This window comes from Syngnathoides biaculeatus, chromosome 3 (assembly GCF_019802595.1).
Source record: "Syngnathoides biaculeatus isolate LvHL_M chromosome 3, ASM1980259v1, whole genome shotgun sequence".
NCBI lineage: Eukaryota > Metazoa > Chordata > Actinopteri > Syngnathiformes > Syngnathidae > Syngnathoides > Syngnathoides biaculeatus.
In genome coordinates, this window is record NC_084642.1 from 1,210,356 (window position 1) to 1,224,873 (window position 14,518).

The 14,518-nt window shown below is 43.7% G+C and overlaps 3 protein-coding genes across 5 annotated transcripts; 1 reads left to right on the top strand and 2 right to left on the bottom strand.

The window, feature by feature from the left end:
• Positions 1–56: 56 nt before the first annotated feature.
• On the bottom strand, positions 57–2,583 carry LOC133497583 (gastrula zinc finger protein XlCGF57.1-like). The gene is made up of 2 exons (XM_061813611.1): positions 2,152–2,583; positions 57–1,517 (listed from the first exon to the last, which is right to left on the bottom strand). Exons 1-2 carry the CDS (start codon positions 2,276–2,278, stop codon positions 184–186), a joined length of 1,461 nt encoding a protein of 486 aa, XP_061669595.1. The 5' UTR covers positions 2,279–2,583; the 3' UTR covers positions 57–183.
• Positions 2,584–3,272: 689 nt separating this feature from the next.
• Positions 3,273–9,931, bottom strand: LOC133497581 (zinc finger protein OZF-like). Of its 3 annotated transcripts, none has more exons than XM_061813605.1 (3): positions 9,628–9,931; positions 8,409–8,654; positions 3,273–4,516 (listed from the first exon to the last, which is right to left on the bottom strand). In XM_061813605.1, exons 1-3 carry the CDS (start codon positions 9,695–9,697, stop codon positions 3,345–3,347), a joined length of 1,488 nt encoding a protein of 495 aa, XP_061669589.1. In that variant the 5' UTR covers positions 9,698–9,931; the 3' UTR covers positions 3,273–3,344. The 3 variants fall into 3 exon arrangements, with proteins under 3 accessions (XP_061669589.1, XP_061669591.1, XP_061669590.1); XM_061813607.1 differs by lacking the exon at positions 9,628–9,931 and adding an exon at positions 5,957–7,062 and having other exon boundaries at positions 8,409–8,548; XM_061813606.1 differs by lacking the exon at positions 9,628–9,931 and adding an exon at positions 5,939–7,062 and having other exon boundaries at positions 8,409–8,548.
• A 1,077-nt stretch (positions 9,932–11,008) lies between these two features.
• On the top strand, positions 11,009–14,493 carry LOC133497635 (gastrula zinc finger protein xLCGF3.1-like). Its single transcript, XM_061813683.1, has 2 exons — positions 11,009–11,415; positions 13,215–14,493. The coding sequence occupies exons 1-2, from the start codon at positions 11,280–11,282 to the stop codon at positions 14,093–14,095; spliced, it is 1,017 nt and encodes a 338-aa protein (XP_061669667.1). The 5' UTR covers positions 11,009–11,279; the 3' UTR covers positions 14,096–14,493.
• Positions 14,494–14,518: the final 25 nt, after the last annotated feature.

Here is a 14,518-nt window from a genome sequence, read left to right on the forward strand (position 1 = left end):
GATTCTCCCCGCATCTGCATTCTATCCGAATGACAAAAATGGGATCGCATCAGAGGGTGATGGAACACAAACTGCAGATGACTACAATGAAATCTGAACTCCATCACTGTCTGAAGACGTTTATTTTATTGACTCACAAACACTTTCATAGTGCAACAGTTTCTTTACAAATTATTTAAAGCATCATTTGCAGTTGCTCTTCTCACCAGCACATTTGTGTTTGTTCAGCTGATAGTTAAAAGAAAAACGTTCATCGCACACACGGCAACTGAACGGTTTCTCACCGGTGTGTGTCCTCATGTGTTTATTCAGTCCTGAACGATCAATAAATGTGAAGGTACAGACTGAGCAGGCAAAAGGTTTCTCTCCAGTGTGTGTTCTTGAGTGAGTTTTTAAATTTCTATTTTCAGCAAATCCTTTCCCGCAAACTGAGCAAACAAAAGGTTTCTCGCCTGTGTGTGTTCTTGTGTGTGTTCGTAAATGTCCCTTGTCAGAGAATCTTTGACCACAAACTAAACAAGCAAAAGGTTTCTCTCCAGTGTGTGTCCTTGTGTGTCGAATTAAGCTTCCCTTTTCCGAGAATTTTTTAGCGCAAATTAAGCAGGCAAACGGTTTCTCTCCAGTGTGTATTCTCATGTGCGTTGTTAAATGAATTTTTTGAGTTACTCGGAGTCCACAAACTGAGCAGGCAAAGGTTTTCTCCCCAGTGTGTGTCTTTGTGTGCGTTATTAAATGCCCCTTCTGAGTGAAACTTTTACCACAAACTGAGCAGATGAACGGTTTCTCACCGGTGTGGTTTCTTATGTGATTTGTTAAACCAATCTTGACAGAGAATCTTTCGTCACAAACTGAGCAGGCAAAAGGTTTCTCACCAGTGTGCGTTCTTGTGTGCCTAATTAAACTTCCCTTTTCAGAGAATTTTTTGCCACAAACCGAGCAGGCAAAAGGCTTATCTCCCGTGTGCGTTCTCGTGTGTACTCTCAAATGTCCCTTTTCCGAGAATCTTTTACCACAAACTGAGCAGGCAAAAGGCTTCTCTCCGGTGTGCGTTCTTGAGTGTCCTATTAACTGCCCCTTCTGAGTGAATCTTTTCCCGCAAAGTGAGCAGGCATAGGGTTTCTCACCTGTGTGCGTTCTAGTGTGTATTTTTAACAAATACTCCTTGGCAAAGGTTTTGTCACACTGAGAGCATTTCACGTGTTTGTCGTCTGCATGACACGACTTATCACCTTTTGAGTGTTCTTCACCATCCTCAGCGGCGGGAGAGTGTGACGTTATCTCGTCGCTATCTGACAGCGGAGCTAAGACGCTGTTTGTTTCGGATCCTCCACGGCGCTCTCCGTCGCCTTCTTCTTCGTCACCATCTTCAGTCTTGACAACGACAGTCAACGGCAACTCTGTGATATCGGCCTCCTGCTCTTCGTCTTTAATGTGGGGGGGATCTTGGTCCTGTTCCTCTTCAAAGTGAGGGGGCTCCAGCTCCTGATGCTCAGGATGAAGCACTTCCTCACGGACAGCTACGGCACAAGACATCATGTTTGTCTCAAAAACAAACGCGTGTGTTTGCCGATCCACACACGCATTTTCAGCAAATCACAAGCAGGATTAAATATTTACAAATAATAAGTCACTTGTGCAACATTAAATAAAATGAGTGTAATTCGCGGATATATCTGTTGACCTGAAAAATGTGTAAATCAGATCTATTTGTCGGTCTAATAAAGATGCCTGATCGCGGCTATATTTGTGTAAATCATTTTGAGAAAAATCTATCTCCAAAAAGCCCCCCCCCAAAAAAAAAAAAAAAAAAACCCAACAACAATCTGACAAGAGACAACATCGATTCGCTTCCAGTCTAACGCACTCCTGTCACTCCATTTTTCCTCCTACAGCTAGCAAAGCTTGTCCCACGAAAAGCTGTCATACATTTTCTTTATCTGAATTTTTGACGAGTCAAATCACAAAAAGTCGATTTGTCATCCCTGGTAAAATGACTTATCAAAAATTACAAAATGAACAAATGGAGATGCATAGGTGGGAAGCATTAAAGCTACTGTGCTCTCCGTACTCATGTACATCATGTGAGTACTTTTTCTTCCTACCTCAGAATTGCAGTTAAAAATGGAAAGTGATCGTAAGAAGTGAACCCACCTGCCTTGTGGAACAGAACTCGACGGTACTTGGAAACAGCGTCCAGTCGTCGATGACGTGGTTCGTTCTTCTCACTTGTTCGACAAACTTCCTCCTCGTGATCGTCTTTCACACGTTTTGCACACATTTTCACGGGAAAAAAAACCGCACGTGAGACTCACACTTGATCTCCGCTTAACGACAAGAAAGGCGTCTCTTTTTTAGTGGCTAGCATGCTAAGCTAAATCAGATCGAAAAGCTTCAATGTGCACCGAGAAGAGTTCATATGGAAACGAAGATTTAATGGATTATTCTTTGCCCCAGTAAACTAGTTCTTTCACTTCAGAGGCTTCTGTATGTTCAGTACCTATTCAAAGAAGAACTATTTAGTAAAGTGGGACTCGAGGATCCTTAGCTCAGTGGTGTCGCGGGTTGATGACGTTTATAAGATGACACCGCCCACTGCATGCGCACGCTGAAGTCCGCGGTATGAGCTCGAGCTTGACCTTTCTTCCAAAAAAAAGGAGACAAAAAAGAAAAAAAAAAAAAAACATGGAAACTTTTGGATGCCGATGAGCCGAAACAAAAAAAGGTTCCGACAATTTCGCTCCTACGGTAACCACATTTTTTTTAAATCTTGAATCGTCCCAAACTAGTCTGTGAAATGTGATATTTGGCCAGCTAGCCAAACAGTTAAATGAACTTACCTGGTTTTCTGACGTTTGCCACGTCACAATGGCGAGAGCGCAACAAATCTTGCCAGGTTGGCAGGAATTACGCGACCCCCCCTCCCCCCCCCCACACACAAAACGTTTCTTGTTTAAAAACAAACAAACAAACAAACTCAAACTGTCTAAATGAAAATGCCCTAACCCTTTCTAACACTTCACAAGTCAAGGCCGTTCGGCTACCAAGTGAAACGTCTTTCTGGCGTATTTGGCAAGCAAGTCACAACTCATAAAACTGACGACTCCAGCCGACTTGAGTCAAATCATTTGCAAGGTTAAAATGATGAGGATTTGGGGCAATTTAAACACGGCCTCTTCATCATTAATCAATGGTCAAAATCGTTGAATTGATAACAATTGTTTAGTCATCCATTCATTGTTGCGCTTCCAGTTGAAAAAGTATTTTATTCAGGCTCACGTATACACTTTTACAAGTTATCACAAAGAGCAAAACTTTGACGACGGTGCTGCAATTGAATTTACGATTCATTTCTCACTGCTCTTCTCAGCTGCGCACTTGTGTCGCTTAACTTGGTGCTTGCGTGGGAATTGTTTATCACACGCACTGCATCTGAACGGCTTCTCACCAGTGTGCGTTCTTGTGTGTATTGTCAAAGTGCCGCTTTGATTGAATCGTTTGCCACAAACCGAGCATGAATATGGTTTCTCCCCAGTGTGGGTTCTCATGTGCTGATTTAATCCTGAACGATCCCTGTAAGTCAAGTTGCAAACGGAACAGGTAAAGGGTTTGTCCCCGGTGTGCGTTCTCGTGTGTCTTCTTAAATCTCCCTTTCTAGAAAATCTTTTACTGCAAAGCGAGCAAGAAAAAGGCTTCTTTCCCGTGTGTGTTTTCATGTGTTGAACCATGACGGTGCGATCTCTGAAAGCCAAGTTGCAAACTGAGCAGGGAAAGGGTTTTTCTCCAGTGTGCGTCCTTGAGTGTGTTTCAAATTGTCCTTTCCGAAAGAACCGTTTTCCACAAATTGAGCAGGCGTACGGTTTCTCTCCAGTGTGCGTTCTTGCGTGGACTGTTAAATGTCCCTTTTCAGAAAATACTTTATCACACAGCGAACAGGCGAAAAGATTCTCCCTGGTGTGTGTTCTGCTATGATATGTTAAACTTGCCTTTGTAATCAACCTTTTGCCGCAAACGGCGCAGGCAAACGGTTTATCTCCAGTGTGTGTCCTGATGTGGTTTGTCAGACTTTGTTTGACAGAAAATCTTTTATCACAAACTGAACAGGCAAAAGGTTTCTCTCCAGTGTGTATTCTGGTGTGTCGTTTTAACGACGACTTGTTGACAAACGTCTTCTGACACTGAGAACATTTCCAGCGTTCGTTGTGGGTGCGATGACGTGACCTGTGACCTTTCGGGCGTTCACCGTCACTGGTGTCAGACGAGTGCGACGTTATGTCGTCGCTCTCCGATAGCGGAGCCAAGAGGCCGTCAGCCTGGGATCCTTCGCATCGCTCTCCATCGCCTTCTTCCTCATCGTCGTCATCTTCACTCTTCACAATGACAACGGTCAACGGAAAGTTGGAGGCGTCGGCCTCCCGCTCTTCCTCCTTTATGTGGGCGTATTCTGGCTCCTCCTCCTCTTTGATGCGAGCGAGCGACGGCTGCTGCCGTTCAGAAGGAGGGCCCATTTCCCGGACATCTGCAGGGCACAGGAAGACAAAACAAAGACAAGGTTTGGTCAAGTCAATCAAAACTCCCGTTGTGACTTTGGTCTCGGCTATGATTATGTCCTACATGAACATATGATTACGAGGGTTCCAAAATCCCAAACAGTTGAAACTAGAGTACACTATATATTATACCTATTTCTCACTATCTAACATTATATTACTCACTTTCTGACATGAAATGAGGCTAAAGTTTTGCTGTTTTAAGTCAAGTATGATTTTTTTCAAGCACGTTTTATTACTTTCTTCAAAGTCGGGAGTTTACCTTGTACCCGTAGTAAGAGTCAAAACAACTTGCCTACATACAAATGATGGTGTCATTTTTCTTGCGTAACATCATGGGAAAGTCCAACAAACTCAGCCAAGATCTCAGGAAAAGAATCGTGGACTTCCGCATGCCTAGTTCATCCTCGGGTGCAATTTCTTGACTCTTGAAGGTGCCACTTTTATTTGCTCAACCAAATGCATCCAAGTATAAACATCATGGGACTGCCTAAACATCATCCCGCTCAGGAAAGGAACTAGTTCTATGTTCCAGAGATGAACATACTTTGGTCTGAAATGTGCGCATCATGCCAAGAACAAAAGCGTCTAAAGTTTGGGCTTTTCAAACAGGAGGCGATAGCTCCTCCTCCAGCCAACACTGAGGTGTTCCGCCATTTTCGCCAACTCTGTATGGGGCTTTAATCTTTCCGACCAGAACTGGTACCTCACAGAGACCTGATTTTTAATTATTTGATTTTTTTTTCTGAAAATCCAGCAGTTGTTTGAATAAAAGTGTCAAAACAATCACAACTACGCTGCTAAATTGAAAACAAACCTTTGTTTTTTATAAATGGCGTGACACTTCGGTCATCGTGCGGGTGTCACACTGCTCTTCCGATTCATACGTCGGAATTCGTCAGTGCGGCGCGGTGCGACAGCCGGTAAAGCGTTGGCCTCACAGTTCTGAGGTCCCGGGTTCAATCCCAGCCCCACCCGTGTGGAGTTTGCATGTTCTCCCCGTGCCTGCGTGGCTTTTCTCCGGGTGGGTCCTCCGCTTCCTTTCACATCCCAAAAAAAACATGAAACATTTATTGGACGCTCTAAATTGCCCCATTGCCACTGCCACGACCCTCGTGAGAATAAGCGGCGAAGAGAATGGATGGATGGATATCCATGTTCCACTTTTGACAAAGTTTGAAGTCAGTTGCAGTAAAATCAGCACACACACAACATGCCCTCCCCACAAATATAAACAAAATATAACAACGTACGTGGACAAACTAAACGCCCACCAACATGCAAAATGGGCAGATAAAAAGGTTTAAGAAATACAATGGGAACATTATTACAAGTAATGTACTCTCGTTATTAAAAACGGACGACTGGAAGCAATGAATGAAGGAAGGAACCTGTTTTGTGCGGTTCACCTCGAAGCTTGTGGAAGAAAGCAGCGTCCCCGCGCTGTCCTTCGTGGTCCTCTTTTGCGCCACAGACTTCCTCCTCGTGCTCTTCTTCTTTCACGCTTTTTGCACACATAATCCACAGAAATAACCACACCCGGTTGGTCTGTTCCGAGCGACGCGCGGATGACAACGAATGCTTCTCTTTGTTCGCAGCTAGCAAGCTAAAGCAAAAGAAGCTTCGCGCAGCGCCGACGTGACGTCACAACGACGACGACGACGACGTTCACCGCCCGCGACTTCGCGGCGAGACTTTTTACGTTTCGATCGTAGTTTGGACGGTCGCGCATGAACAGATTGAACGAAGCACTTTCTCCGGGCTCTGCTGAAAGTTGTGACAAAAAAAAGTGACGCCCGCAAAGAAATCTGACAACAGGACGTAGCCAGCAGCCCATCCAGGGGGCGATATCCGAAAACACTCCCGTTTGAGAGTCGCACAGTCGAAAGAGAAGAAGAAGAAGAAGAAGATTGACGTCGTTGCTTGCTTTGAAAGCGTAAATTCAGTTTTCTTGATCCGACGCGTCTACGCTGCGTTCATTATTCACGAAAAGTGGAACTCGAAGCAAACAACCTTCAAATGTTCCATCTCCGCATTTTAATATACACAAATACGTGCACACTTAGTCTCTTATTATATATGCAAATATCATGTATTAACTCTAATTAATAATGGTTGGATTACATATTTAAATGAATTAGATTAACGAATGTGGAGTTTATCCTTGTAATCGTTCAAAGACTGATGATGTATCTGAGGGACAGATTTGGATATTTCCGCTTAAATTCTATATATTAACATTTAAACTTTTTTGAAAATACAGTCAAAGGGGGTAATGCATAACGTTACTACGTGAAAACTCAAAACGTCGATTGTCATAAAATAAATACAGAAATACATTAGAGATATAAATGGCAAAGTAAGAATTTCAATTCGCAAACTCTTCTTCTTCTTCCTTTTCGAGTCACGAACCTTCAAATCCAGGGCAAGGCCGCCATCGCCCCTCAAAGGTCCTGACGTGTACACAACACCCGCGAAAGAGCTCGTTGAACGTTGAAGTAGATTTGTAAAGCCCCTTTCCAGAAATTTACACACACACACACACACACACACACACACACACACACACACACACACACACACACACACACACAAACTTTTACCAGGAAAAATGACGTTGCATATAAATAAATATTATATCACTCCATCTGTTTATAGGGCTCATCAGAGTAATGTAATTCTTCCCATTTTCAGGATGCTTTCAATTATTGATTTTTTTTTGTGCATTTCAATATGTTTACAGTGTGTTTGAAAAACGTGTTTTAATGAATTTGAATGTTTGCACAGCATGCGTGAGGATAATTTGGTGGTTTTGTTCCGGTCTCCTTCCCCCATATTTTCAAGCTCATTCTGTCAAGTAACTTGTGATCAAAGAGTTATCGATCTACTGAACTGTATTAAAGCTACTAAAAACAGATACTCATACCCTCACAGTTTGAAAACTTGTATTTTACTCACGGCAACAAATACGCCTACAAGTTATCAGGAAGTGCGACTTTCTTGATCATTAAAGAAGAAGAAAAAGCTTCACTTACTGCCGCTTTCCTCACTGGTACACTTGTGTTTCTTCACTTGGTACTTATGAGGGAATTGTCTATCGCAAAGACCGCAGCTCAACGGTTTCTCGCCAGTGTGCATTCTCGTGCGTGTTCTCAACGTTCCTCTCCGGGAGAATCTTTTGCCACAAATGGAGCACAACAACCTTTTCTCCCCGGTGTGTGTCCTCCTGTGTTCAACCAATCCTGAGCGATCACTGAAAGCTAAGGTGCAGTCTGAGCAGCCGAAAGGTTTCTCGCCAGTGTGTGTTCTTAAATCTCCATTTCTTGAGAATCTTTTGTCACAAACTGAACAGGCAAACGGTTTCTCCCCGGTGTGCGTTAGCACGTGCGAGTTCAAACGATCCTTGTGAGTGAGTGTCTTACCGCAGGGTGAGCAGCTGAAATGTTTTTCTCCTGTGTGAGCTCTCACGTGATTGTTCAGATGCCCCTTCCGACTGAATGTTTTACCACACGCTGAGCAGGCAAACGTTTTCTCCCCAGTGTGTGTTTCTGCGTGTGCATTTAAATGTCCTTTCTGAGTGAACCTTTTACCGCAAACTGAGCAGACAAAAGTTTTCTCCCCCGTGTGTGTACTATTAAATGTCCGTTCTGAGTGAAAGTTTTACCGCAAAGCGAGCATGCAAAAGGTTTTTCTCCCGTGTGTGTTCGTAGGTGCGCTATTAAGTGTCTGTTGGCAGAAAATCTTTTACCGCAAACCGAGCAAGCAAAAGGTTTTACTCCAGTGTGTGTCTTTTCAAGGAGGACTTGTTGTAAAACATTTTGTCACACAGAGAACATTTCACGCCTTTGGAGCGTTCATCACCAGTGTCGGGAGAGTCGTCGCCGTCTGCTAGCGGAGCTAAGAGCCCGTTGGCGTGTCGAGCCCCATCGTCGTCGGCTCCGTCGACGTCGTCTTCTCTCTTCACGGTGACGGTCAATGGGAAGCTGGCGTTATCAATTTCCTGCTCCTCTTCTTCTTTCTTAGGGGTGTGCTCCAACTCCTCTTCCCCTTTCACGGGTGCGTCTCCTGGCCCCCGCCGCCCAAGACGGAGATATTCTTCACTGACGTCTGCGGGACATCAAAAGAAGTGTTGAATTTGATGTTGCGTATTGTTGCCGATATCTCACTTTTGCAATCTTTATCAGGAAGCAGAATTGACAACCCATAAACATTTACTTCCGCAACAATTTCTCCGAATTTCCATATTGTCATCATTTTCACTTCAGTGCCAGAGTCATAACCATAATTGTGAATAAATTCCGCCTTCAATATTTGTGATTCTAATGTTTTTATGACAGCAATCTTGTGATGGTGGACGCAGTTGCAGCATGAATCAAAATACCAGGAAATGAGATTTCCACCTATGTGTGGCTATCAATGAATTCCCTTTTGCCGATAGTGCTGGAAAAAAACAACAACAAATCAAAACAAAATAAAATACAGTAAGGTAAGATCAATATCAGCTCGGTCACCTTTTGACCAGATCGAGTCTTCTTCCAGCCACTTAAAATTTGCTAGACTTTTACAACTCGACCAGCCTGACTCAATAGTCAAAATACATCGACGTATATGGAGCTCGTACACGTGACGTCACCACTTTCACGACGAATCCACCTTGTGTGTCGTCTTCATTGTGATGTTCACGTCGCAATTTTGCTGCTCACGGTCATAGTTTTTCCACTGTTTACTTACAGTGTTTCATTTTCAACAGCACCTTTGTTAAAAATTAAATAAATAAATAAATAAAGACTTAGATTCCGCTAGAATTTCTAAACATGTAGCGCCGGAGAAAAGGAGGCGGAGGCGGAGTGTCGGACACAGGAACAGAACTTGCTTTATTGTTCGACATCACCAAACTACTCGCATAACGGCGGGAACTCTGTTAACATTTTGCTCCGGAAGCGCAACAACAAAAACAGTCCGTGCGGAACCCCGCACCCCAACTCGAGGTCCCGCGGGTGAATTATGTAAACACCACAAACACATACTGGACTTTCAATTTTTGTTTTTTTTCTGCCGCTCAAAGAAGAAGTCAACAAACCCGCTTGGTGCAGCACATCTGGAGGCTTCTTGAAATCCTCGCGCTCGTCATCCACGCGTTTTGCACACATTTGACGCGACAATCGCGACACTTTGCTCAGCTAACAAAGCCGCCGCATTTTTATTTTCAAGAACTTAGCGAGCGAAGCTAAACTCGTTGGAGAAGTTGAGTGCCAAAGGAAGTTCGGCAACTTTGCCAGAACGCCAGAATGAACAAAACCGGCGCGTGACTGCTATGCTGAATAAAAACAAAAACTCGGAAGCGAACGTGCTCGCAACCATAAGCGGAAGTCACAAACCGGAAGCGCAAGCAGAGGCGTGATTGGGTAAATGCAGATGACGTCACGTGTGACGCTGTGTCAGCTAACTGATGTCGTTTTGCATTTATTGTTGTAGCGACCAAAAATGTGTTGATGTGTTGTTGAATTGAATAAGGTGTAAAAAAGAAATATCCATATGTGTAGCTCAAATCTTAAAAGATACACTCAGGTACTGTATTTTACGTAGTAATCTGTTAGCTGTCTCACAAAATCAATGAAATTGTTCCCACTTGCCCAAAATGGTGCCGGCCGACCTGAGCACGGCCACTTTTGCAGTTTTGCACTTCCAAATGCAAAAGAAACACGACCATTATAAAACGTTTCCTTTATTTTCGATATTTATACTGGTGATGAGTATCTCGTCAACAACTTCCGCTATCCAAACCAAATGAGAAACGAGCAACTTCCTTCCACTCACACACGAGCATTTGTAATTATTGTAGCGTATATATATATATATACAATTATGTGTATCATATTTCGCTCGGAGAACAAAAAGTCCTTCAGCATTTAATCCAACTGCAAAGCGAAATCAATTTCCCTCCGTTTTCAAAGTGAGTACCTTCCCAGGACAGCTTTTGAAGTACAGCAAAAAGTACAAGTACAACAAAACAAGCCCCAAAGTGATTGGACGACTCGACGTATTTCGCTTTCTTTCGCCAATTTGACCACAAGGTGGCGGTAGCGTCACATGCGTATGCCTCTTCTTCAAAAGTACAGTGGACATTTTCGTGTTCGCTGAGATTTAATACCCTATATTATAATATTATAATTAATTATAATATAGCCTCATTTGTAATACCAGCAATATAACTGCTGTTTTAGAGGTCGGCGAGAACAATGGTGAAAAAAAAACAAACAAAGCAAAACAAATAAAACATTTTAGACGTAGACCAAATATTTAATTTATTCTTGTACCACACATATCAGAAAATGTGGTCTTTTATAGAATAAGTAAACACAATGTGTGCCGTTTATGTTCTAATACTGTTTCGCGTTCCATGGCGGCGGAATGAAGTTTGTCCAAGTGGAGTCGCCGTCCATTTTCCGCTACTTCTCTACTTCCGTGTTCGTTCCAAGTCGAGCTTTACTTGAAAAAAATATATATATACATTCTAACCGTACCGAAACCTCGAACAGGACGTCTCTTCCAATCTTTACGCGAGTAAAATATCGGAAATGAATATTTTACATTTTTAATATTTTTATTGTTTTTCTGTGTACGTTGAAGCTTCTCTAGCGTAGCCTAGCTTACGATCAGCTAAACAACAGAGATGCGTTTCTTAGCAACACATCAGACGTGACCGTAAAGTTTTGTGACTATCGCGTGAAAATGTGTGCGACAAGTGTAAAAAAAGAAGAAGAAGAGTACGAGGAAAAACTTTCACGGACAAAAGAGGACGGCGAGCGAAAACGTCGAGTGCTGGACGTGGAACTCAAGAAGCCTCGAGATGTGTTCCGCAGAGCAGGTGAGGTCACCTTTGACCCCGATGAGGATCAAGCAATGTTTACATTGGCTGACTGACATCGTGGCAATGCGACAAAACTGCCAAAGCACACATTTTGTGGATTGAAAAAACAAATTTTGTGTACAAGCATGTCATAGTTTGAGCTTTTCAAACGATTGCTCGTGAATTGATTTTATTTACTTTTTTTTTTTACAAGGCGAGACGGCATCGACTGAGTCCAAAAGTTCCAATTATGTGACTTGAGACGCCCTTAAAATGAGTCGGTCTCATTAAATTGGGGGGGGGGGGGGGGTTCAGTACAGGCTCGCAGAAGTGAAGTGAGGAGATTTAGTTGAGGCTAAACGTTATATATTAACATAAAGCCCGTGTTGATGAAGTGACATGAAGAGGGTTTTATGCGAATCCTTCCAGATTTCCCCAAAACAGTTCTTGGCCTTTTTGCAACCCCCCCCCCACACAAACAGTAAACATTTTTTTAGCCCCAAATTTGTGGCACCATCTTCCACAGTCTGTTAAATGTGGAAAATCCTTGGAAGGTTTCAACAAACTCACTGATAATGTCAAACCTTTCTTTAGACCTGCCTTTTTTTTTTTTTTTTTTTTTTTTTACTACGCCCTGTACCTATGGTTTTGATAATTTTACAAAATCCCCCCCCCGCCATGTCCGCATTCTTGTCTACTTTTGAGCTCGTGCACGTGACGTCACCATTTTCACGGCGCCATATTGCCGGTCAAACCGAGCTGCTCGACAGTGTGGGGGACGTTGAACCGGCGGCAGAATATTCACCATGGGCGAGACTTGTTGTGCTGTCGGTTGTCACAACAGACGAGACAGATATTCAAAAAGATCATTCAATGGAATACCGGCTGAAAAGATGAGAAAAGATAGATGGATTTCGGCAATGAAACGGGATGGACGGTGCCCGACCAAAATATACACACGCCTGCGTAGCGATCGCTTCACTTCAGGTACGAATCATTCTTCTCAATCTCAGATTCCCAAGAAGTATTTATAATCCCAAATTGGCGCATTTGAGAACAATGCGTTTAAAAAAACCACAAAAATGACAGGGAGTTGTCTCCAACATGCACGGAAGCGTGTTGCAACCAACCTTTCCATGACAGACGTTTTTTTTCATTTTTTAAATATGCATTGTTCTCAAATGAGTCCAATGCGTATTTAAAAAAAGAAAATAAACCGTCAATCACACAGAGGTTTACTTGTGGCCACAACGCGCTTCCGTGTACGGGGACTGAAGCCTATCCCAGCGGTTTATTTTCTTTTTTTAAAGACGCATTGGACTCATTTCAGAACAATGCATATTTTTTCAAAAAATAAGTCTGTCACGGAGAAGTTTACCGAAGTTTAACGTGTGGCGGCAACACACTTCCGTGTACGGAGGAGCCGACTCGCTGTCTTTTTTTTTTTCTCGATGACTTACTCACCAGATCCATGTGCAGATCCAGTTGGCCAAGGTTAACAATCCAGGTTCTTATTGGCGAAAACATTGACTTTGGCATTAAATATGGGTCCTCTATGCCAAGTGTCTCTCATTTTTCCACGTACCTTCGTTTATCATCACCGTCGAAATGTTTAACGGTATCGGACAAAACTGTGGGCGTCGTGCCGTAAGACGCGTTTTCGTGTCGTCTCCGACCGACTTAGCGTTGAGCAATGCTTTGCTCGATCGGCACTTCCGGCCCGTCACGTGACTCGGGTGACGTACGACAACATCAGAGTCGGAACCTGAGGCTCGACTGAACTACGTGTTTTTGTGTTCTGTTCACGTGGCCCGCAGACTTCGGCGACGAAGATCTCCGCCCTGACCGGCAGCCGTCTGACATCAAAGAGGAAGCCCAGGAGAATGATATCAGCAACTTTCCATTCAACGTTGCGATTGTGAAGAGTGAAGATGATGGCGACCGATGTGGAGGATCTCAGTCGGGCGACCTCTTAGCGCCACCGTCAGAGAGCGACGACGTGACGTCACGGTCTCCTGGCACGGACGACGACGACAACGACGATGATGACAAAGATGAGGAACACTCAAAAGGTCGTACGAGAGGTCTGGCCGACCAAACGCACTTGAAATGCGTGCGGTGCGGGGCCGCATTCAGTTCACGGTGGGACTTGAACGTCCACGCGAGAAGTCACACGAGAGAGAGACCCTTCATCTGCTCCCTTTGTGGTAAAGGTTTCACGCGAAAGGAAAAACTGAACATACACACCAGGTCACACACAGGAGAGAAACCATTTATCTGCTCGGTGTGCGGGAAAACCTTCACTCACAAGGGACATTTGAACTTGCACATGGGCACGCACACTGGCGAGAAACCTTTTTCTTGTTCACTTTGCAGTAAACACTTCACCCGTAAGGCGCATCTGAACAAACACATGAAAGTACACACTGGAGAGAAACCGTTTGCCTGTTCAATCTGCAACTTGAGCTTCAGCGAACGCCCGGGATTGGTCCTGCACATGAGAACGCACACTGGGGAGAAACCCTATTCCTGCTTAGCGTGCGGCAAAAGTTTCTCCCTCAGTCGCAATTTGACGAGGCACCGGAGAAGACACACTGGCGAGAAGACGTTCGCTTGCGGCGTCTGCGACCAGCGCTTCTCTTACAAGTATCAGATGGACAAGCACACGTGTGCCGCTGGAATGAGCGCCGGCCAGTGAAGCTGCGCAACTTGAAGTCGACGACGAAAAAGGCTCGGAAATATTCAATATTGTTTATGGATTATAACTATGATTGTGTTTCGACTTTAAACGCAGATGTAGTGACAATGTTGACTTTGTGTGACGATCTACTAACGAGGAGCTGCAGCTACAGTACAACCAAATGTTTTGGAACATGGAAGACATTTTCAATATCATAGCTACGTTCTTCGCATCCTCTTGTTAGCGTTGACTTCCTTTCAGTTCAGCGTATTTGAAAAATGTTCTGGAGTTTTGTAAATGATCAAAACAATAAACTTTGGATGACCTTTTACCAGAAAATCGAGATATTCCAGAAAGCCCAAATCAGCCAAATATCATTTTTGTACAGCGAAAATAAAGATTCCAAATGTCCCCAATTTGACACAAAACGCACATTTTGTT

Excerpts from the sequence above, each read along its gene's own strand:
- LOC133497583 (XM_061813611.1), bottom strand. The coding sequence starts at position 2,278 with ATGTGTGCAAAACGTGTGAAAGACGATCACGAGGAGGAAGTTTGTCGA. Across the intron at positions 1,518-2,151 it reads AGTTCTGTTCCACAAGGCAG|CTGTCCGTGAGGAAGTGCTT; the intron begins GTGGGTTCACTT and ends CTTGTGCCGTAG.
- LOC133497581 (XM_061813605.1), bottom strand. The coding sequence starts at position 9,697 with ATGTGTGCAAAACGCGTGGATGACGAGCGCGAGGATTTCAAGAAGCCT. Across the intron at positions 8,655-9,627 it reads AGATGTGCTGCACCAAGCGG|ACGTCAGTGAAGAATATCTC; the intron begins GTTTGTTGACTT and ends GATGTCCCGCAG. Across the intron at positions 4,517-8,408 it reads CGACGACTCTCCCGACACTG|ATGTCCGGGAAATGGGCCCT; the intron begins GTGATGAACGCT and ends TGTGCCCTGCAG.
- LOC133497635 (XM_061813683.1), top strand. The coding sequence starts at position 11,280 with ATGTGTGCGACAAGTGTAAAAAAAGAAGAAGAAGAGTACGAGGAAAAA. Across the intron at positions 11,416-13,214 it reads AGATGTGTTCCGCAGAGCAG|ACTTCGGCGACGAAGATCTC; the intron begins GTGAGGTCACCT and ends CGTGGCCCGCAG.